General features: G+C 40.0%; 1 protein-coding gene across 11 annotated transcripts in view; it reads right to left on the bottom strand.

Moving 5' to 3' along the window:
- tcf4 (transcription factor 4) overlaps positions 1–24,997 on the bottom strand; it is a 197,530-nt gene that overhangs the window by 45,205 nt on the left and 127,328 nt on the right. Inside the window, exon 1 of one of the 11 annotated variants that reach the window (XM_029516641.1) lies at positions 18,172–18,520. The exons of 8 other annotated variants lie outside the window; for them this stretch is intronic. In XM_029516641.1, coding sequence (XP_029372501.1) covers positions 18,172–18,240 — 69 coding nt within the window. In that variant the 5' untranslated portion in view covers positions 18,241–18,520. Of the gene's footprint in view, positions 1–18,171; positions 18,521–24,997 lie in introns of those variants that run through there. 2 more of the 11 variants (XM_029516644.1, XM_029516643.1) reach the window with 2 other exon arrangements.

The raw sequence follows: 24,997 nt of genomic DNA, 5'->3' as shown, positions 1-24,997 counted from the left end.
GGAAAATAAGGTGAAACACAGGGTGCAAGTTTTACTTCAGCACCGACAACATTTCTCATGTATAACTAGAAACAGAGTAAAATAAAATAAATCATACATTTTCGAAGTATAAAAAGTCTGAAGAAGAAGAAAATGAAAGAGAAACAGGTGAAAAAAAGGAACAAATCAAGATCATTGTGAATCTGTGTGCACAAAAACAAATTCAATAATAAATTCAGGGGATAAAAAAAGATCAGCGATCAGAATAGAAAAAAGCGGAAAAAGAAAAGAAGTAGCAGCCCAACTGTGTAGCGTGTTTACACTGCGGCCTGTAAATGATTCAAGATGGCGTCTGGTCTCACTAGGAGCCACAACATCAAAGAGTCAGACATCCAGTGAAGTCGCAGCACTTTAATTGACCACTAATTACCCTGAATTAACTCTAAGACTATGTGTGTGTGTGTGTGTGTGTGCACCCATATATGTATTTTAACATAGTGTAACAAAAATCTTTCTGATAATTTGTTCGACTGGTGAAAAAGCCAATCCATAGATCAATATTACTATAAATCAATACTTTCTTCGTCTTGTTTTTTTTTGTGTGTCACAATTTTATCCAGACTGATGATCTAAATCTTTCAAACAAATCAAAATAATCCAATTGTGTGTGTGTGTGTGTGAGTAATATCACAGCCTTTCACATCTCCTTTCCCAGGAAATTGAATAGGCTCACATACGCACATGCACACGCGCGCGCACAGGATGATTTCAGTGATGGGGGAATATGGAGGCTCATAGCGAACATAATGTGGCTTTATAATGTCCCCCCTGACACTGGAAATAGCCAGAGGTCTGGGACTGTGTGTGTATGTGTTTGTGGGTGTTTGTGGGTCTGTGTGGGTCTGAAAGGAAAAATACCCATCAGAGGAAGGAAATAATGAATCGCGCTGTGGCTTTTTGGAACACCAAGGGCTCCATAACTATGCATTTGGATGAAAATGCATACAAATAGACAGACAGACACCAGTATACCCTCATCATCACATTTTTATATAATGTCTTTGTGACAGTCATATGGTTCTTGAAGGTTTCAACATTCAGTTAGTTGAGGTTTTCATTATTTAAAGCAGCATCCCCTTTTTTTGTAAACTGTGTACTTAATCCCATTAGCAAACACCAGTTGCAGAACTCCTGGGGCCGAGAGGCAGTTGCCTGTTTTTCCAACTTTTATGGTTTTTCAAACTTTAATGTAAAAATCAATTCTGGTGTTGGGTTTTTTCATACTAATATGAGTAAATTGTGCTTCAACGTCAGACTCCATGCACATAGACATGCACACATGCTCGCATGTGATGTTTTGAACTGAAATTCAAATAAACTACAAGACCTTGCAAATTTAAATTAAACACATAATAATAATATATATCTGGTAATAGAGGTATCAGCCCCATTTGGTGTAGAAAATGCCTATGTATAGATGTGTTTGCACAGTCCCACGTCTCTGTGTGTGTGTGTGTGTGTGTTTGTGTGTCTGCATCCTTTTCCCATCTGCGCAAAAAAAAAAAAACAAATGCAGCCTGTGCATGGATAAGATCTGTCAGAGTATATGCATGCATGTACGTTGTGTGTGTGTGTGTGCGTGTGTGATTGTGTGCAGGTTTTCAGGCCAGAGAACAAAAACATTTCTCCACAGGTGACGGCTCTTTACGAGTCTCTTCCACACTCGTTTTATTAGCCTCCCATTTTCCTTTCAACCACCAGGACTCATTTTCTGGCAAAAATCTCTCCGCAGACGTTTTTTTCCCTTGCTCCCTCTCTCTCTACTTCACCAATTTCCTTTGATTTAATTACTGCCACATGCTGCCGACTGCCAGCGACCGTTAGCGGGAGAAGCGTCTCGACCAACGCAGAGTCCTGACAGGCTGAAGAGCAAAGACAGAGAACTCAGGGAAATAGAAAACACACCCAAAAGCCTGGTTATTAACAACCATAGACATATACACACAGACACACAAACAGCTCTGAATCACTCTCCTGATGACAGCTCCCACTGTCCTGTTCTTAAGAAGTTAAAGTGAAGTCTAATTTGAGCCCAGCTCAGTGTTTTGTTTTGTTTTTATGTTTCTTCGTGTCAATGTGTGTTTAGTTTTTAATTTAACTAACGCCTCTGGTCGTTGTACTTAGATAGGTTAGCTAGACTGTATGACTTTTGGGGGTTGGTGGGGGGCATTACACCATTTAGGATTCATCGCTTAATGTTGACAAGAAGAAGGGAACTGATGTTGTTTCAGAGGATTTTTTCAGTTTTGTTAGTTTATCACCTGACAGATATGGAAATATGAATGACAAGTACACACACATGATGAAGTCTGAAAGAAAATTCAAAAATCAATCAAGCCTAAATCATCTCTTTATCCAACATGTCTGTTCCTGTTTGGCCTGAAACACCTAAAGACACACAAAAAGCGTGTGTGTGTCAGAGTGAGAGACAGAAACAGAGACTTTCACTGTGAGATAAAGAAAAAGAGAAAGCTTTTAACGTCATTATTAGACATTTAGTCATATGTCAGTAGTGCCAAGGGAACATTGGAATAGCATCCTCTTGACATTACTGATGTCAAGGGTCAACCACCTGCCACCGTTAGACATTCAGTGCGTTGTCCAATATGTTAGGACAGGCGCTGTATGTCTGTCTGTACTTGTCCATTTTTCTGACCATTGTTTCAAAGGTTTTGTCTTTGTGATGCACTAAAAATGGAATGAACAAATAAAAAAAGAAAGGAAGAAAGAAAGACAGGAAGATGAAAGAAAGACATCTTCTTTGTTACGAGGGGGTGGGGGGCCAGGATGGTAGGCAAGTATAAGAAAATAGCAGAGGTAAAGACTTGGTCTTTAGCCAGTTGGCTCTCTGACAGCTCATTAAGTGCTTTTATAAATAATCAATTGATGAAGTAATTAACAACAGTCTTGAAGTTTAAGAGAGACACAGAGAGAGAACATTTGGGACTTCCTTGTGCAAAGGAGGCAACACACTGTCCAACAGACACACACATACATGCACACACACTGCCCAACAGACACGCTGACTGCCTTTACAAGACAGCTTGACATTTGCGAGGCTTTTAGGATGAATCTTAGTGGAGAATGAGAGAAGTGCCTTCCCTCTCTATCTCTCTCTTGCTCACACTCTCTCACTGTTATACACCTTTGACACACACACAGATGGCAGTCAGCTACTATGCAAGGTGCTGGCCAACCATTAGGGGCCAATTTGGGGTTTTAGTCAAGGACACTTTGACAAGTGGACATTGAATTTCAGTAGTTGCAAATAAATATTGTCCGACACAAACTAGGAACGCTTCAAAAGTTAGACATAGATTCTAAGTGTGTAAAGTGAATCCAATGCTGAAAACCCTTAAACCTTCACTCTAATGAACATCGGGGGGCAGATCCACTGGTTGGAAAAAAGAGGTCAGATTGTATTAATGTCGATGAGAAAATGCACATTCTTCTCATAGTATTTATCAGCCCAATACATGCTTTCCTCATGTGTTTATAGTCCCAGTCTCTTGTTTCAAGTGTTCAGTAAAACGTGGTGTTCGTTTGCAAAAACAAAAAAGAGAGAGAAACCATTCTTTATTGTAATTTCCTTTGGTCTTATTACGTCGATCATTTTGTCACTGACCCCTCAGGTTTACCTGGGACCCCACTCCACCCTGCTGGGACCCTTTGCTTAGACAGAAACAGGTTTTAGCCTTTTGATCATCAATTGATCACCAAAAGACACAGGAAGAAAAAAAGGAGTAAACAGCCAAAAATGTAAGAGGGAAAGCAAACAAAAAGAGATGGAAGCAGAGAGCAAGAGCAAGAGCAAGAGCAAGAGACCATCCTGCTGCCACCGTGACAAATACACACGTAGAAACATGTTTTTTCAGCTGGCATAGTGGCAGTCAGCCCGACAGCCAATCAAGGCGCCCGTTTGTGGGGCACACAGCCAATGAGACCTCTGCTCTCTGCCGTAGCCAAGCTGTCAGGGAGAGTGTAGGAGGTGGCGTGCGTGTGGACTACAAACACTTGCACGCACGCACAAGTTTATAGTTCAGATCATGCTGTCAGTCACTTTATATTTTCTAGTAAGTGAGCAGTTTCATGATGAAACATCTGTTGTTTTAGGTTTTGATTCAAAGTTATCCTTTTTGAATAAAGCTTTTATGTAATTTCTTCTTTGTCTAATGTTTATTATTGTGTTTTATTTTTTCAACCAAATCAATTCAGAGATTTCTATAATTCAAATTTTGAATTTCACTTTTACCAGTGATGAATTAAATTCGATACACAGAGGGCTCATTGACTGGTTAATTTTAATTTAAATTTTTATTTGTGTTGAATTTTTTGTTTAGTACGTGGCATTTGCCCATATTCAACCTGTCACCTAAAATAAAGCTTCATAAGTAAATAATAATAATGTAGACGTGCACATGAAGGCATACTAAATTATAAAATTAGAATGTACATTAACTGATGAAACTGATGACGCATACAGCTATAAAGGTCACAAAGTCGAACATGTGTGGATCACCTTGGATACACATGGGATGTCCAGCCTGCCGAAAACTGTAAACAACAAACTGCAGTAAAATACTGACAGATGGGGGAAAGCTGCACACAAAGAGCACAGGCTGTATCATTTTATATTCGCAAATGTTTTCATGATTTACTCAGGGCTAATGTCAAATGATGTCCAAATGTATGTGTGTGTGCCTCCTCCTCTAAAATGGCTGCCACAGCCCTCAGATTTGTAGATTTCAACACAGAAAGTTCGAAGTATTATAGTGCAAGCAACGTCACCAGACCACTGGGTCGCAGGGACACCGCTGCTGGGGCAATGCACCGGCAGGCACTTAGAGTGAGCCAAAAGCTAAGATGGCTGCTGTGGAATGTTAATTATTGAAGAGGGTGCAGACAGAAAGCCAGGAGCAGTGAGTGCGGGCTGCTGATGGGATGCTGGGTCACAGTGATCAACCGTTGCCACGGTGATGCAAGCTGGCGATGGGCACCCGAGCTTCATTCACCACATTTGCACTGTAACATGGCAACCAGAGCATCCGGCACAAGCACCAGCCCAAACCAAACACTAAGATGGCTGCCGCAGGAAGTGAGCAACAATCAGAAGCACTGGTCAGCTGCAGGCAGAGGTCATGTGCTATTAAAAAGAATTCTACGATTATTTCAAAATTAACTGAGAATGACTGAGAATTGTCAGAGAAACATTATTTTTATTAAGAAAACCTCACTGATTTAAGCTTTTATATGAAGTACTTATCATTAAAAATTTGTAAGTGTGCTAAAGAAAAAGTTGAATTAAGTAAAATTATTTCAAAGTTCCATTTTAAATATGTCTGTGTGTACACACACACACACACACACACACACACATATATATATATATAGGCACCAATCTATATTGACATATATTTACATATATAGAAATACTTAAAGTTTCATTTCAAACTAAAATTGTGGTATGCAACAACAACAACAACAACAACAAAAAAAAACTACAGGAAAACTGAAACTGAAAAGAGCAAATAAATGGCCAATGACTAATGACTGGCTAATTTACATTTCAGTTTAAACAGTCAGGCAGCATCACAGGTTTTTTATAGGAAAGCAAAACTTATGTTGATGAGAAGGGTCGGGGCCATTTTTAATTTTACTTATCCATACAAAAACTTGTCAGACTCAGGTGTGCATCAAACTCTGCTTTAAAAATGCACCTGTTATGGGTTTTTTCGTGATACTAGCTTTACAGTAAAAGCTGAATATGACAAAGAGTGACTGAGAGCACTGCAGCACCACACCCACTGACATACATTATTGAGCATAATCCTTCATCGTCTTCATTTGGCTTGCTGGAATTTTACCCTTGACCTCTTTGTGTTGAAAGGCCACACAGCTATTATACTATCTGACTGTCCTGGATTACATCATCAGATCTTCCTCATCCCATGGTTCCCCAACGGTTTCAGATCTGTTTGATAGTGATGACAGACCAGAACCTGAGGAGCAGTGTGCAGGCAGACCTGCGCTGGCTGTAGCGTGAGCAGAAAAAAATTAAAATAAATACATTTTCCAATGCATTCCCTCTGAATTGGTGTCAAATGGATTCAAAGTCAGGAGGATGTTGTTTTAAGATTTTTAGAAGGAATCAGGGTCAGAAATCTGCTCCAGAAGTTTCTGAATGTTCCCTCATGCTCATTGAACCCTGAAAATTGGGTTATGATGGCAAATTTGTGCAAAACAAATGAAAGACAAGGTCTCTAAAATATACATACAACTGAAATCTATTTAACAGAGCCACAAACAAATAGAGGGAACTGATTAAAACAATGAACTTTTGCAAGATGTACCTTTAAATGCAAACAGGCTTAGACTCCCAGAGAAGGGACAGGCACTTCATGTGACAGTGATTTCTAAAGTTCTGAAAGTCCATCTGATCCTAAGATGATCTTCCACTTTACTGAGGTCTGACCAGAGTTCAAAATAAAAAGGAAGGAATTGAAGACAATGTATAAAATATTTCAGAGAAAGGAGTGACAGTAAATCAGAAAATAGAAGCCAGAGGATGCAGGGCTCTCACTCCTTTGTTTTATTTCTCCAGAAATGTTACAGCCTCAGAAGCTGTTCCAAGAGCCTGACAGCTTAAATCAAGCACACCTTAACTGGTTCAAACAGAGCGGATAGTTTCTCTGAACATCTGATTCTGATCCCATTCAGCCTGGTGATCCATAAAAATGTTAATAACGATTAGAGTATCGGCCTCCTGTGTGGACTGACTCACTGTGCTCTCGTCCTGCTTCCATTGTGCCTGCAAACTGTCTCTGCAGTCATTTCATTCACGCTCATTCATTGTCATGGTCTGAAATGACTTGAAATGACATGCCACATTAACACAGATAATTTGACTCCTAGCAGAGTATAGAAAATTGCACAAGAGGAAAGGTCATGAGGTCAATATAATTCAAAAGGTATATGGTGAGCAGAATGGTGATCAATGAAAATGAACATCCAGATGTGAGTTTTAAAGATGAAGGACTTCAGTCTGATTGGGACAATCAAGAAAAAAGAAAGGGGGGAGTTGGAATTGTTCAGTTCATCCTATGAGGAGAAAGAACAAGCATGAAAAATATACAGAAAAACAGACCAGTGAGATATTTCTCTGTTTCAAATGACTCAGCTGATCACTAAAGGATGATTGATACAGGGATGTTTTTGTGGCTGGCATGCAGCTCCTCAAACAAACCATGACACCTAAGACAAATTGAAATGGCTCTACTTCTCATTTGATTTATTAGATCAGTAAAAGTCTTTCAAATCCAAGTCCTCTTCAATCCAACATTATGTTTTTTTTTTTTTTTTTTTTAATTAGCATCCCATTTAGAGGAAAATTAACCAAAATTCAAGGTATGCATTAGATGACTGACAGAATCTGTGTGAAAGCACACATCAGGTCAGATCCAGTTTTCACTTCTCAGATTCAACTTCTCCTGAAAAAAAGGTGCCTTCTTAAATCAAAACAGCTGATGGCCAAATTGCAAATCGGAGCTTTCGAAACAGCAGCTCACAAACCACTGGGTGACATCTTGGTGTGTTGATACTTGGCTTGATCAATCCATCCATCCTCTACCGCTTTTCCGTTTAGAGCCAATCCCAACCAAAGTTCCGGGTGAGGGGCAGGGTACACCCCCACAGGGCCAACACACAAAGACAAACAAGCACTCATACCTGTGTTAAGACCTACAGACAACTAAGAATCACTAGTTAACTTAAACATGCATGTTTTTGGACAGTGGGAGGAAACTAGTGAAAACCCACACAGAAAGGAACCAGGCCAGGAACCGAACACACAACCTTGTTACTGTGAGGCAACAGCGCTAACCACTATGCTGCCGTGCTAGTCCTTGTTTGATCATTCCTCACTTGAAAATCATTGCATGAGGAGAGATGCCTGAGAGGACACAGGCGAAGAAACACGACATGTTTATAAGTGAAGGCTGAATCTGACACCTATCAGTCACAAGCTATGGACAAACTCCCATTCTCAAACAGAGTGGACTCGTCATTACAATTTACAAACCAGATACCCTCTAGGTTTACTCTCAAAGATAAGACATTAACAGTTTGTATCTACTTTGCTTTAACCTACAACATTTATTTAAATTTTTAAATCTGTCCAACAGCCAAATACATTTGCTTCCCCAACTTCACATTAGACAATTAGAAACAAAATGTTTGTCATTTTTACTTTGATAGAAAAAAACAAATCTCACAAAATTTATTTAGTTTGACTGACTTCAAATGGTTGTAAGTTTAAAAACAGATTCGTACACAATTACAATTTAGAATCACTGCAAAGAAAAAGTCTATTCTCCCCTTAGAGTCACTTCTAAGATTTGGGGTACTATCAGCATTAAAATAAATTCATTGCAAAAAACAAACAAAAATAATCAAAAAAATAAGGTGGACCTGTGACCCCTTTAAAAACCTCTCAGAAGAAACCGTTTTCAGCAGCACTGTGGAAACGCAGCCGGTAAGAGTCTCTAATAGCCAACATATGGAAGCTTGCTGGTTGCCAGCAACACAATCAGGACTGCATTATTTGGCCCACACTGGAATAATAAAGGAGCCAGATCAAAGAGCTGATTACTTCAGCACTCCAGACCTGCAGGATTCTTTTCTGTTTGTTCTTTTTTATGTCATCTTTTATTTCTCTTTGTTGACTTTCTTTCTTTCAGGTACAGCCCCTTTTTTCGAAAATAAGCACCGTATGGAAGCTGCATAGCATCCATCATCATGGCTATTGATATAAATATATGTATGTTTGTGTGAAAGTGTGTGTGTGTGAGAGAGAGAGAGCGAGAGAGAGTGTGTGTGTGTGTGGCTGGAGAGCTATCTGAGCACAAACGGCAGCATAAAACAAATCTAAATAGATGGAGAGAGAAACCAGACATTGTCATGTCGAGCAGATGTTGGATCGCATGTATACCCTCTTCTTGACATGGATGGATGGGCAGATGTTTTATTAAACATTATCATCATCATTGTTTTTGAGATACAGCTTTACAAAGTAGAATATTTTTGTGAAGAGGATGCAGAGCCGAGTGTTAAAGCTGCAACAGCAGGGGCCTGAGCTCCAAACTGTTTCAGAGGCTCTGACATTATGTGTGTGTCTGTGACCTATTTGCATGCAGCCTGGCAGAGCAGCATAGGACAAAATAGGCTTCAAACCAACAGCCCTCTCAGCACGTCACACCGACCATCACTACAATGTCCCAGTGTCTGCATGCATGTGTGTGTCTGGTGGCCTCATCTAGAAAGATTCTACTCCAACATGGAAAAAAACTGCAAATAAAGTTATGTGATGTAATTTTATTTATGAGAATTACTTCACATAACTTTATTTTCAGTCAAGTCCATTCAACATAGTGTTAGGTCTTATCGCAAAAAGACCTGCAAAAAATGGAACAAGGCTCATTATTTCTCCTTTACAAGTACAGAATAGAGTGACATGAAACCAAATGAGTGTGTCTGCAGACATATATATTAAAAATTTCAAAAAGACTTATAGCAAACCACGCAAGATGAACGGCTGGATTTGTAATGATGGTACATTTTAGGATTTTGAGGATGACAGAGATATGGTCTTGAGAGGAAATAGCTAAAATGACAAGGTAAAACTAATCCAAACATGATGTTACTGGCCTTTTATTAGGTAGCAGTAGAACTTCATGACATCACTTCAAAAACAGCAGAGGTGGTTTGAATTTCATTGATTTTGAAAATAAAAATAAGAATGACGAGCCAAATGAAGATTAATAAAGATTATTGTGTGTTTCCTGTACCTCAGTGTCAGAAACAGGGTTAGCAAAAAACAACAACAAAGAAAACAGTACAGTGACTTGCAGAATAAATTGAATCTTTGTGCTCTGACATTTGTTCTTAATCTCTGAGCTTTGTCTGAAAATTAGGTTCCCATTAATCAAATTATGAATAGAGCTTCAGTGAATTTCAATTGGATACAAGTGCATCTGAAGGCATTGTATGAGGTGACAAGCAAGAGAAAAAATGCTCATCCAACCTTTTGGATCCAAATCTGAGTTCCACGATCTTCACACAAAAGCATCAGTGCTGCAGGAGCTGAGTCACCAACAGAACCTGTGCTAGCAGTTTGAGCTAACACACACTCTTCATAACCATTCAACTGCACTATGCTGCATTGTATTACGCTTTTGTTGTCTTGTTGTTTAAAGTGTGACAGCTGTCCGGTGTTTATCAGGCAGTCCATGCAGCCTCCCTAACAGCCCACCACAGCATGACTGACCCACTAAAACACATGCACACCCACACACACACACACATGCACACTCTTAACAAAATGACAACTGCCCCATTTTCCACTTTGATAATAAAACTTAGTGGGTTTTATATGTGTGTGTGTGTGTGTGTGTGTGTGGGTGCACATATGTGTGTATATGTAGCACTCAAAAGCAGTGCTGACACACTTGTTCCCAGTGTAGAGCCCCTCAGCACATGCACACACACACACACACAGAACAAAAAGCTTTTCTTTATTCTCTGGCCAAAAATGTTAACTTCCTTAAGCTTGCCTTTCTACTGTGAAGCTTGTGCTTAGTACATATGTGAATAAGCTTTAGCACATACACACACAGAGAAAAAAAGAAAATCTACCATTGAAAATCACCAGCATTGCCAGCTAACAGTAACAGGAGTGAAGGTCTGAGCGACAGCAGCCACACGGCACAGGAACTGAATACTCCTGATCACACAAAGACCATGTAGCAGAGACAGCATAGAAATAAGAGCTGAGAGATAATGTAGTACACAACATAAATACTCCAGCTGGGCTTTTGGTTTTGTTTCATGAAATTGAAACTGAGTGAGTGAAACTCAGATTTTTGCTACAGTCACACAATAACTTCCCCAAATTATCTCAAGAAGGGTCTTATCTTTCTTTCTTAAGTGCTTTTTAACACTGTCTTTTTCCTGTCCAGTTATCAATCTGTTGCCTTTAGTTCTCAAGCTGTGCCACATTCCTGGTGAAATTTGGCAGGTTTGAATGCAGCCTGAAAGGAAAAACATCCAGGGCTTAATAAAGTCTACCACATTTTCTCAGTTAAAAGAAAAAAAGACTGATTTGCTCTTAGTGGTGCCAAAGTTCACACAGAACCAAACCTACACCTTCAGCTATAGTACCCATGATCCTTGAGATTGAACAAGCATATTATTTTAACATCAAACCATGGATTCAGTTTACTGGATCTATTCAACACACACAGACTGAGTGAAAAAGTTTGTCTAGTACACTTAGTTTAGTCTAGTCTTGTCTAGTATGCCTCATTTGTGCTAGCAATTAGCATCTAAAGACACAATCAGGTTTATTACAGCCAAATGATCAGTTTACAATATGAGTTGTCTAGAAATTCCACTAAAACACAGCCAATATGCAGGTTAGAGTCAATACCACCTCCAGTATGGCTGCCACAGGTCTTGCTCTAAGCAGATAAAAGGCATTTGCACCCTGATGGTCAGTGTGGATCTGTAGCCAGCCAACCAGACACATCAACCACCGTCCACTGCTGATGCTCCCGCCTGTCCCCACTGTCTGCCAGCTGACCTTGATGTTCGTGGCGTTTAGTCTGGCAGGTGCTCAGTCAAACTCTGGGAATCAAACCTGCAACTGCAAAGAGACAGAGGGCTTCTCTTCCCCTGGACAGGTCAGGGTGGAAATTCCCAGCCATCCAAAGAATGCTGCTCTGCTACAGCCCATCTTCCTTTTTGGGACACATACACACACAGATGACTCATTGTTTGACTATGTGTGTGTGTGTACGTGTATGTGTATGCACACCACTTTGGCAGATGAGACCTTGCACATTAAGGTCAAGGATTTATTAAGACAGGGAGAAGATCTGACTAGAGTCTCTTGTTATACAACCTGCACATGATCAATGAAATCCACCAGAGTCCATGTTTATTTTCAGTTTTTGGACAAATTCCAGTTGAATTCAGACACATTGTCAGCAGTGTTCTGGGTTATAAAAGCTTTAGACCAAATCTAAATACATCTAACAGATTTTTGGACAGAGTCAGCAGGGAGACCAGGCAGAAGAAGTAAGATTGTGTTTTGTATGCAGCTTATGAGAAGCTAAACCTTAGCAGTATCAATCATTCAGGTGCTGGATAAAATACAAAATCATGAAAATGTGCTAAATTAAACACACAGCACATTAGTTTAAACTAATTTACTAACCTCTCATTTTGGTGATAAGAAATTATGATTTTGTCTTTTCAGATTTCAAGGCCTTACAGATGCAGGGTAAGGCCCCCTGGCACATTGCCCACTTCCAAGGTAAATGGAGGAGGAAACAAGTGTCAGGAGGTCAGCGGCATGGCCCATGGCCTTCATTACAATCATGCCTCACATAACAGTTCACCAGTTAAGGCTCCACAGAAAGATCTTCACACCTGACGCTTCGTCCACTGCAAGCTCCCAAAAAAATGCCACAATACAAATCAAATAATAGAAAATAAACATTTTTTGTTTTCCCGATTTGCCTCTAATAAGCACTAACATCAACCATCATTTAAACCTCAGAGCCACATTTTGGTGCCACACAGAGTGAGGATGCATTAACCCAGCAACCTAAAATCCCACATTAAAAATGCAGACAAAGGAATTAAACAGTAAATATAAACCTTGATTTTAGACTAGAGCTTAATAATGAGAGACAGTGATTGAACCTGAGCACAGCAGACTGCATTTAAAAAACAAAACATTCAAATTTTTTGTAATAAACATAATCATACACCTTTATGCAAGATTAAAGCTGAAAAACGGCTCATTATCAGCTACATATCAGCTCCTCATCAGCAGCCTCTCTGACATTTAGATATCAAATATGTGATTGTTATGACATCACTAATGACCTACTGATTAGCTTTTCCATTACAGTTGTAATGAAAAGGACTAATACACAAAATATCACTACAGAAAGGAGGAAAGTTATTCCATGAAAAGAAAAAGCAGCAGCCACTGCAGCAGGTCCAAAAACACCAACGAAAACCTCAATAAAAAATCTAAGGAATTTTTTTTTAAAACAAATCAGGAAAAGTCTCAACTCTTCATCTGTAAATGGTTTAACTTTTTTGTACCTGATTATGTTTTTTTTTTTCTTTTAATGTTTACACTCTGTGTGGGACAATTCTTCCCATTATCAATAAAATAGAGTTACTGTGACTTCAATCATAATTTACATTTCTTATAAACCCCTCAAATATCAGAAGTTATTTCATCTGCAGGGTATAAGTGACAAAACGCAAAACTTATTCATTGCAGTCAGAATTATCTATTTTGTGTAGTATAAATAAAATTTTGTATGATGGAAGCAAAACGATTTATAAAACACAGGTGGAGATATCTTTGTTTGCTGTCACTCCAGGTTTATCTTTCTATCTATTTCCTGTTTAGCAGTGTAAAGAGTTTATTGTGTGTAGCAGTGCATTTATCTCTTTGTGTGTGTGTGTGTGTCCCTGTGCGTATCTGCAGCATCAGTGTCAGATAATCTGATGCAGTAGGATTAAGTCCAAGCCTGAACGGCGTGTGAGGCTTTCATCAACTTGACAACACACACACAAGGAGGCAGGTCTTTACAGATACATATTTTGAAGAATAAATATGATTATTGCAGACAGAGATGTCCTCAGAGCGTGGACATATTCTCAGAAATACAAAACAAATACACACTGTTTTTTGTCCTTCAGTACAAAGTGGTGTCACACACACACAGGTCTGCAAACATAAAAATGCTGATTTATTTTTTTCATCGTTCTACAAGGAACCTATTCAAGAGAATGCTTTACACACGCAAACACATGTAGAATTTTTTTTTAATTGACTTCAAGTTTAACCTCAAAACTCAAAGAAAGTAACAATTCAATTAAATTCACAGAGAAAACACCCACATTTACAAATCACACACACACACACGCCACCAACAACCAACAAGTCTATGCTTTAACACAAAAACATGGAAAGATAAATGCACACTCTCTCTCACACACACACACACACACACATGCCACCAACAACCAACAAAGTCTATGCTTTAACACAAAAACATGGAAAGATAAATGCACACTCTCACACACTCAATAAAATTGGCTTTTTGAGTTGTTCAAGCAGATGGAAATGAGGGCCTTCATGCACATGCACACACACACAAAGTGTCTATTTATAAAGTTATAATTGCATAACATGCTGTGCTCTAATTCCGGCCTACTGAGCACACAGGATGTCCACACACACTGGATTCACAATGACAATACATGCACATGCACGCACACCTCGTGTTGCCACTAAATTCTGAACAAAGTGCGCAAGCAGCCTACTTATTTGTGACAAAACACTAATGTAGAGAGAACCTGATTGACACATACAACACACAATTCTTTCTGTTAAACGCCAACATCAATACACAAAAACTGAGATTTGCATATTCGTTGCTTCAGGCATGAGAAGCTTCTCTCTGTAGTTTGAGTCATTTTAACATTTTCACCTGAAGAGATTTTTTTCTGTGAGCTACGACACATTCATTAAAGTCTTGTTATATAACATTGGTTGTATATTTAATAATTCTTTAATTTTATTCCTTAGTATTTTTGTAATAAAAATACGTACGTAGCTTCTGAAAGTTGATGAAAACATCTTTTTAGTATTTCTTTTTCATCTAAAAGTGAATTAATAAATATTTTTTAAATTTTGTTAAATTCAAGAAATATTCTTGTTAAATTTTACTGAGACAGGTGGGTTTTGACCCTTGACCCCCTCTAGACTGATTTTTCTGCAACCTTCATCAAAACTAAAATGTAAGGTTAATTGAAAAATAAAAATATAAATCTATTAACATACAAGTCTTTTCATTAACTGAGGCTGGAAATTCATTTAAATAGACATATGAATATTTAATTTAAATGACAGAACAAGAAATATAATTTTATATGCATCTATAATTGGAGCGCTTTCACAAAAAGCATAAATCTTATAAAAAAATCATTAATTCTTCTGGCATCCCGGCTGTTGTTTGTCTCAGAAAAGCAGCACACGCAAAATAAATTGCAGACAAACAGGATCGTCGGTTTAAAGTGTTTAAAGTGTGTGTTTCCTGTAGCTGCACATTGAAAGCGGGCTGCAGGATTTTGGCAGGCGGCTTCAGGACTCTCCTAATTAAAACTTACTGAATATTCAAATGCTGTGTTAGCATAACAATAGCCGGCTGCCCGGGCCGGCTTTAAATGAGGCCTTTTGTTTTAGCCGAGCTTTCTGCTGCCTCATTAAGCCGCTGGAGCTTAAGTTAGTGAGCCGACAGCAGCTAACCGAAGCGCAGGCCCTGGCCCTCTCCCCACCTCAACCCTCCCCCATACTCTCTCCGAACCAAAGCCCCAATTCAACCTCAGCTTGGTCTCACCGGTCTGAGGAAAGACCAAACAGTTCTGCTACTGCTGCAGCAGATCTGTATGAGTGCTTCTGTCTCTTCTCTCACACCTCCAGCACTTTGCCCAAGTTTCCACTTACTCCACTGCCTCTGCCCTCGCAACACACCAGCCAGCATGAATCTGCACACAACCACATGGCCACCAAAATAACCTCGGACCAAACTAAAGCCACTGATCAGTTCCAGATACAGGGCGCAAGAGAACGAACAACATGACTTTACTAAAGCAGCTCCTGTATCTGTGTGTTTTCTCGGTTGACGGGTGTAAAGGAGCTGTGGCACAGTCAGACACAGAGAGACAGGGGGTTAAAGTGGAGATAGAAAGGAGCTTGGCACTGGATCAACACCATGGGCACAATGTGCCATCCAGCAGCCAGACACCAAACAAAGTGGTTGTGCCACGCCGAGCCCCATAGCACTGCCGATCTAAAGAATCCCAGCTCCAAGAAAAGCTGCAGAGATACAAAGAGGGCCCTTAGCTATGGCAACGGGGTGGGTACAAAAAAGCAGAGTGCTCCAGAGCCAGTGGCTGACAGCACGGGGCTTAGGCGTTCGGTATTCGGACAGAGGCTGGAGACCCAACAGGAGCTGAGCAGACTGAGGGAGACTGTTGGTAATGGCGATTTTCAAACAACACAGGTTCTGTTTAAAACTGTCTGAACACAGATTTCTGTTAGCTCATGTTTCAAAAGACTGAAAACTACAAAATTCAAGGTTACAGAAAGATCTGAAAATGTCCTGTATTTTCATATATTTGTCGCTAGTATATTTAAAACAGCTTAAAGCGGGAAAAAAGTCAGAGGAGAAAAAAAAAAGCCACAGGAAACCAATCAAATCAGAGTCAGCGATCATAAACAAATCAAGGTCATGGATCAGAAAAAAACTACATAAAAAGCCCAGATAATTTTTTGTGGCAAAAATCTAATGATACATTTTTTTTTTTAATTAAGGGAACAATAATCCAATTTCCTTATATATTTTTTTAAATAAAATGATGAGTGTGTGTCAAATATTCACAGCTTATATCAGATTCCATCTCTGAGGGCCTACAAGGTGCAAGGATAGATTTATTATTATTATTATTAGTAGTATCTTTTTACATTTCTAAATAGTGTTACTGATAATAAACAAATTAATCTTACAAAAAAACTGATATTACAGGGTTTTTGTTTTCTACTTTTTTATGGTGATCCCTGCTTTCCTTTTGGGATCATTCTTTCCTCTGTCATTCTCCTTTTCTCTTTTAGATCATCTGAGGCATCTGAATGCAGAGTCAGGGTTAAGACAAAGAGAGACAGAGGACACAGTTCACTGACAGGTGGATGTGCAGGAAACCCCAGCACTTCTATCTCTGCATTTGCACCTGCGGCGTGGAGGCATTCCTACTTTAATGCGAGAAAAAGCAGTGAAATTCATTCGCCCTCATGCCGCGAAACACCCTGTTTCTAATTTCAAGCCTTCACTTCACCCCCCCCCCCCCCCTCCCCCCACCCCAAAATCATTTCACCCTGTTAGTGGCATTTTACAGGTGGGGGTTACTGGAAGACAGACAGACAGACAGACAGACAGACAGGGAGTTTCATAGGAGGTCAGACAGCTTCATACATGCTTGATGACTTTTTCAGATGTGTTTTTCTCTTTCTTTCCAGAAAAATGTTTTATGATTCTTTTTTCAATTTTCTCGTCTCTTAATATAATTTTCAACTAAGAATCGTATTCTAGACCTGCTCATAGAAATAAGCTCCATGGATATGCACACCTACACTGTTTTTCCTTCCAAAATTAATTGGTTTATCATATCTAAAAGAAATAAAAGGATACTTTAAAACGCGCGCACAGAATGACCCTGATGTTAATCTCTGTTCCCTCCATGTAATTCAAGGCAGGTTTATTTTCCTGTTCTTGTCTTCGATGCGTTGTTGGGGTCTAAATTTCTAAGGAATCACAAACACTCAACACAATTATGGAAGAAAAATCAACAATTTGAGATTTTTGGAAGAAGTAAACGCACACACACAGAGCCACTTGGCCCTGAATGAAATACAAACACAAACAAATCCCCAAACCACGTGTGTCACGAACGACAAAAACACTAATTCATTTTAGCAGTATGGCTCTTATTTTTGTTGCGTGGACATCCATTAAAAAAAATGAAAAATAAGCGACGGACAGATAAAAGTGCATGGCGGATTATTCTAATCTGAACCTGAAAGCGCCTGCTGCACGTTTAACTGGGAGACACGGACACACAGAAATGTTCCATGTCGGGAATATATATTTTTACTGATAGCTGACGTGTAAGTGTAGCGGACACACTGTCAGTGCACTTCAGAGGAGTTTGTCCAGCGTTATTTATCTGAGCGCTACGGCTCGGCTCAGCTCCTGTCACTGTCCTCGCCACACACAGACACATTTTTATTCCTCTCGATAAACAACAGCCACCTTTTCCCAAAATAAACTGCGACACGCTCACACTCGGTGCGTAAAAAGCGACTCTCTTCACCTTCACACCTCCTCTCTCTCCCTCTCCCTCTCTCTCCCCCCATTTGTCCATCTGACTCCCAAAGCGTCGCGGAGGAAGGAGGAGAAGCGGCACCAGTGATGGAGGAGTGTGTCTTACCGCTTTGCCGTTGTAGTAGTACATGAGTGAGCTGCCTGTCATCCCAGGGATGGTGTACGCACAATACATCGTTCCTCTCCTCCGCAGGAAGACGGAAAATTCGGTTTTTTCGGTTTGTTCTCGGTTTTCACGCTCCCCCCGCCCCTTTTCTTTCCTTCTTCTGTGCTTTCTTCTCCTCTTCTAACTTTTCTGGGTTTGCTGTGAGCTCAAACTCTCGCCGCTCCGTTCGCGTGCTCCTGCCTGCGCGTTTTTTTCCCCCGCCGACAATTCCTTCAGTTGCATTTTCCCATATGGCCGAGCCGAGGCACGCGGAATATGCAAAGTAGACGGAGAGAGAGAGCGAGGAGGGCCCCTCCCCTTCTCTCTCGCTCTCTCTCTCTCTCTCTCTCTCTCTCTCTCTCACTCACACACACACACACACACACACACACACGCACGCCTGCGAAAGGGGCTCACGCGCACACAAAAACGCGCGCGGTCGCCGGCACTCTTTGAACTTTCCGCAGTAAATCTGGAAGCGGTCCCTCCTCGCGCGGAGCCGCAGCCCGCCGCGTGCCTTTGAACTGAGCCGAACATTCAGTTTTTCCACCGCGGTCAGACAGCAGTCTTTTCCCGTCCTCCCCTTCCGCTCCTCTCTTCTCATTTCCTCCTGCTGTACTTGCCCTCTACCCCCTGCTTCCTTCTCTCCTCTCTGGGTTTTGATGATTCACAGGTGAAACAAGATCTCGTAAATAAAACTGGACAACATGTGATTTAAACATTTAAACTTTATAGTTAGCATTCTGCACATTTAAAATGGGTGTCAGGATACACTAGTTTCATGCATATTTATTATTTCTTCTTCCTCTCTTCTGTTATTTTTTATTTCATATACAAATGACAAATACAAATAGTTGCCTATGAGTTCAAATGTGTCATGTCCTCCCAGCGTGCTGTAAGGTGAGTACAGGCTTTGTGTGTACATGTATCTGTATTTTCAGGGCTGCAGAAGTAAAATGATTGGCAGAACAACAAAGTGTGGGTTGCTATGGTGACAACATACCATCCACCTCTTGATGGTGGTGCTATTACTGGTAATCACAGAGTGAATGTTTGAGTTGCGGCTCAGTCGAACACATAAAATAGGAGTAAATTTGAAACAGAGAAGCTTGCTGGTGTTAAGTCTTCCCTAGCCGTGATGAACTTTAATACAAATATTCATATCAAACTCCCTAAATATATTGCTCAAATTCATTGATCAGAATCAACGTTTTCTGACACACAGTGCTACTGAAATAACACACAACATGGCTGTGATTGTTTGATGAGGCCTTTTATCTACAATATTATTGTGTGAGGATCTGCTCAACTGTTTATTTGCAACATGATCACAAAATTTCATTGAAACTGGTCAGATGGTGTTGCGAAAATTAAAAGTAAACTTTAAAATACCACAGAGCCTCCATTGTAAGTCTGACTGACACAGGGTTTGTTTAAAGACCCAGAAATATTGACTCCACAGATTCATCACACCACCAAGCTGGTCTGCTGTGAAGATATTTCTAGTTCTGGTTGTTTCAATGAGCTTCAGCGCTTTTTGGATCGTCTACAAGAGCAGTATAGAAATTTAAGAGATACTTCTGAGAAAGTTGGGTCTTCTTCCTTTGAATACTGCTGCTTTATACTATTACACTTTCACAAAGTTGGCGAAAAAACAAAATAAAAAAAATAAAAAAGAAGCGTGACACTCAAATGTTTCAGAATCAGGGTTCAAAATATTGTTTCCACATAATCCATTCCACCTAAAACAACTCTATGTTTTCAATTGACTGTCTTTCAAACAGTAATAGACAGAGTATCTTATGATCTAATCTCCAAACTCTGATGACATGTCTATGGCATCATTTTTTATTTTCTCTAACTTGACAAAGCTGTAGGTAGCATTATACAACTGTACCCACAGGTTAAGTAGGTGCTGCTAAGCCTGACGAGCAAACAGAACTACAAGTGTAAAATTGGTGGAATGGTCCTTTAAGAACCCAAGAAAAAATAGAGAGAGGCACAAGGCAGTTATCAAAACAGTCAGACAGACAGTGGTTCAGTCTTCCAAATTTCATATTAACATCGTCATCATTCATCCTATTCAAACAAATAATAGACTCCAAAACAAGCAGGCTTCCCAAAACTCTCTCTCTATCTCTTTCCCCCTCCTTCTTTCTCTCTCTCCTCTTTCGGCTTTAATTTGATTAAAAAGCGAGCTGCAGGAAGGGGAGGGAGGGCTGATGCACATCTAATAAGTGGACCATCTGTCTGCAGCGCTGGCTGGCTCCCAGCATTGTACCCAACCAGACTGCATGGGAAATGAAGGGAGAGATGGAGAGATGGAGGGAGAAAGGGAGGCAGAGGAAAGGAGTGCAAAGGAAAAAAAAAATGTAGACCCCAAAAAGAGCGACCTGGTTGAAGCAAAGAGGCACTGACAGCATTTTTTAAAATGTGTGGGCAAGAAACCTGCAGAGGAGATGGAGGATGAACAGAAGAGGAAAGGGCATGATGCAGGAAGAAAGAAAAAGTGCTAAAATGAGAGAAGTCGATGAGAAGGGGAGAAATGGAAAAAAGGTAAAGGGAGAAGGAAAAAGTGAGGACAGCAGTGATAGAGACATGGGATTACAGAGGGGATGGATGAGAGGAAGGGAAGGAAGAAAAAGATGGGGAGTAAACAGAGAAGAGAGGAGATGATAGGGAATGAGTGAATGAACAGCAGGAGCTGAGTGAAAAGATAATGGAGGAAGGGACAAGAACTGAGAGAGGAAGAAGTAAGATGAAACAAGAAGGAAGGAGGAAGGAAAAGAGGGAAAAAACGGTGGAAAGGAAAAAGAAGTTGGAGCAATGAGGAAGGACAGCAAGTGACTTTTAGCTTCGAAAAATAAGTGACCTTTGACCTTTAAGTAGTGCGAATACCTGTACCTACGAGCTTGACACCCTCTCACTATTTAAGGTGGACCAGGTTTTTTTTTTTTAATTTATTTTACAAACCACCACTCCAAGCTATTTTAATGCTTTATATTCCAATAATGTATACATTAGACACATACAGAGGTCAAAGGTCAAAGGCCACAGCTGATCAGACCATTGGTTCTTCTTCTCCTCATTTCTATTTCCTACTCAGACCTTCCATCTCTCTCCCCACACTTGTTCCCAACATTTCTTCTTCCTTCTTTCCACCTACTTCTTCATTCCATCTTACTCCACCTCCCTAAATTCCTCTTTCTTCCTCCTCCCTTCCTGCTTCTCTCCCTCATCTTTCTCTCTCACATACTCCATCCTTCACTCTCCCTTATCCATAAAATTCCATGCCTCCACTTCCTCTCCTTTTCCCCCTATTTCTTTGTCTATCCTTTTTCTCTCCATTCGTTCTCCTCCTCCTCCCTCCTTGTCTCTGGCGGTGAGATGACAGTTAATTCATGGTTGAATTATAATCTCACATTTCATCCTGATTTCACACTGACAGGATTTTCCCTCATATTATGACGCCAAGTTGTCAGTCTCTCTCTCTCTCTGCTTCTTTGTATTTCATAGTGTCTCTCATTCATATCTATACATCCTTCTTTTTCTTTGTCTCACTTTTAAATTTTCTTTTTATTCTTCAATTATTCTTTTTCTTTCTTTTTTTCTTCTTTTTGTTGCAGTAACTCTTACTGAGCATTGCTGGCCAAAATGCCCAAGGTACTCTCACTCTCACTCGCTTACACACACACAGCATGAATGGACTTTTTCTTTCCATACAGTCACTTCCTATCAAGAGTCTTTGATTTGAGTCTTTATATTTTGCAGGTCTGAATTTACAAACGATAAAGTTATTGACAAGAGCTGCTGACGGCCAGCTGCTACACACACACACACACAGTCCAAGCAAATAGATTAGGCCTTTGCCTGTTTTATCTATGTTGTCTCTGACCACTTCCCACGCCCTGATGTTGCCAAATGTTTGTCCTTGCTGAGTGTTAATAAAGGTCAACTGTTTTAAATCAGAGAAAATGTGAGCAGTGACAGGAAAATATGAACTGCTACTTACTAATGACGCATGACTGTTCCTGCTGCAGATTGACTAAAATGTTAGGTGTATAGATGGATCAAGTATACCTGTAGCCTAGAACTGTTAGCAAAAGGTCTTCACAAATTCATAGCAAATACAAATAATAAACCTCAATCACAGTCAGCAAGAAACATCTGAACGATTAATGCATCTTGTTACATCATAGGACCAGAATCATTATTATTACATCATTGATGATTACTATTATTATAGAGCATCTTTTTAAATCCCAATGCATTTTTTTCTATTGCAGATTACATGAATATTGACAGTATTGAGTTGCTTTAATTAGTAACATAATTAATAACTTCCATTAATAATTACCATTGTAACTCTTCAATATTAATAATCTTGAAGAACATCTTGTCCTGGGATCACACTCATGAGTACACAGTAGTCATTAAAACATAATTACAGGGTACTGAGTCAGAGTTGGGTGAGTATATGTGTCCCACAAAACAGGATTCACTGCAACCTCAACTCCAAACACCCCAAACCTCTTTAGCCATTTTTGAATTAGCTGGGAGTTAGGGGGCGGAGCCAGGCAGTGCCAGGATGGCAACAGCCGAAAAGCTCACTCTGAGCTTCATAACCACTTGTCATAATCTGTAGTTGATGTCACAGAAGATAAGTCCACCTTATTTACATACCTTCTACACAGAGTAGTTACTGAAGTTGTTTCTAAAAATAACTATTCCTGACATCTGACATGAAAGAAAGAAAGAAAGACAGGAATGCTCTTCGCTGTCTCCAGTGTAATCAGGATAAAAAACATGGCCTGACATGGCCTCAATTCTGACGTAGAAAATGAGACACTCATTTCCCTCCGAAATACAAACTGCAGGAGAGAGAGTGAGAGAGTGTGGGGGAGATAGCTAGAGACAGAGCAGAGGAGAAGAAGAGTACCAAAAGTGTGGAGAGGTGTGTGAGTGTGTCTGTGATGTGAGTGTCTGAAGCAAGTGTGTTGTGTGTCTGTGTGTGTGTGTGTGTGTGTGTGTGTGTGAAAGTGAGCGAACAAGCGCTGCTGCACGCTAATTATGTATGCATGATTTAATCTGCAACTCAATAATATGCAAATATATTCATATGTTAGTTTCTTAATTAAAAATGCAAAGCAGCCCTTATGGTGATTTTTCTGTGATTTTCTTTTCAGCCTAACAAACGGAACATTTTGAGAAATTCAACAAATTGGAGGGAGGTTCTGCAGTGGGAGGGGGTATAAAATACCAACTTCCTGCAGTTGAGGTGGAGGACAGGGCCAAACTTGTTTAATGGAGGGGAACTTTGGCATAGTACCTTAAGTGCATTTAAAGGCAATTCTTCTTTGAAGGTTAGGAAAGGTAATTATCACCTTACATAAATATGTCAACATCTGGGTCATAATTATGACTCAGATGTCATACATTTGGATTCTGATTAAGTGTTACATATCATACAACTGCCGGTGAAGTCAAGCATGGGTACCTCACCTCAGCCCAAGTCTGTGTCAAAGTCATTAAATAGTCATTCAACTTGTATAGTTTGATACTGACAATACACAGCATTGTCAATCAAACTATAATCACATATCTACTTTGACTGTTTGATACATACTGGTGTGTGTTACATCGTAGCTATATTGGTCATGCTGAACTCTCACTTGTGGTAGGTTAACCTTGGCTAATTGCCTTTAATTGACTTTCCCAGTAGATCTTTTTGAATACAGAGCGCTTTGTGTTTGGACCCCTGAGACTCCTGGGATGTTTCAGTGGAATGGCCATGTTCTAGCTGACGTCAGCAGTTTAACAGCTGATTATACTTTAACATGCCTGTACATCTGCTGTGTGACAAAGCAGTCAGTGTACTGTAAAAGCATTTGTCCCTCTTTCCAACATTCGACCACTTTGACTGTAAAGTTTGATAAAATAGCTACATACAATATCATGAGCCAAAAGTTAAAGTTTTGCACAAATGCACATTAACAATTGATCACTAAGATATGGCATTTGTGAGATTTTCTCAGAATGTAAATACAGGACAGCACGACGGTGTAGTGGGTAGCACTGTTCCTGCACAATAAGAAGGCTGCAAGTTTGGTTTCCGGCCTGGGGCCTTTCTGTGTAGAGCTTGTTCTCCCTGTCTCCAGGTAATCCGGTTTCCTCCCACTGTCCAAAGACATCATGTTTGGGTTAACTGGTGACTCTAAATCATCCGTAGGTCTGAGTTTGAGTGTGTGTGTTGGCCCTGTCATGGACTGGTGACCTGTTCAGGGTGACCCCGCCCTCACCCAGTGTGAATGAATGAATGAATGAATGTAACCACATGTTTGAAATCTAACTCTTTGGATAGTGGGTCCAGGCAGGTTGGCTTTGTTTTTAAGGTTCATTTTCTGAATACAGACTGTGAGCATTTCTCTGGACTGAGACCTTTGATACTTCCACTGTATCAATATAGACCCTAGACCTGATTTATAATATATACATATGTGGGACCTTTTATTTTTTGGCATAAAACAAAAAAGAGTTGTTGAACTGACACTTCAAAATGCATGTAAAATTGTGGATAAAATAGGAGGAGTAAAAACAGCTCAGCGCATTTTGTTCATTCTTGGCTAAAACTTCACATAATTCACTGACTACAGGTCATCATCAGTTTATGCTCCTGACTTGGTGTGAAACCTGCCGTCTGCCCGGTGTGCACTTTATCTAGCGCAGAGTGTGACCCACTGCTGAAAGAAAGGCCTGCTCAGCGCTTTGTGTTCAGGTATACTTTACA

Source organism: Echeneis naucrates, chromosome 12 (assembly GCF_900963305.1).
Source record: "Echeneis naucrates chromosome 12, fEcheNa1.1, whole genome shotgun sequence".
Taxonomy (NCBI): Eukaryota; Metazoa; Chordata; class Actinopteri; order Carangiformes; family Echeneidae; genus Echeneis; species Echeneis naucrates.
The sequence above is the reverse complement of the archived record's forward strand: the minus strand, read 5'-3'. Positions and strand labels throughout refer to the sequence as shown.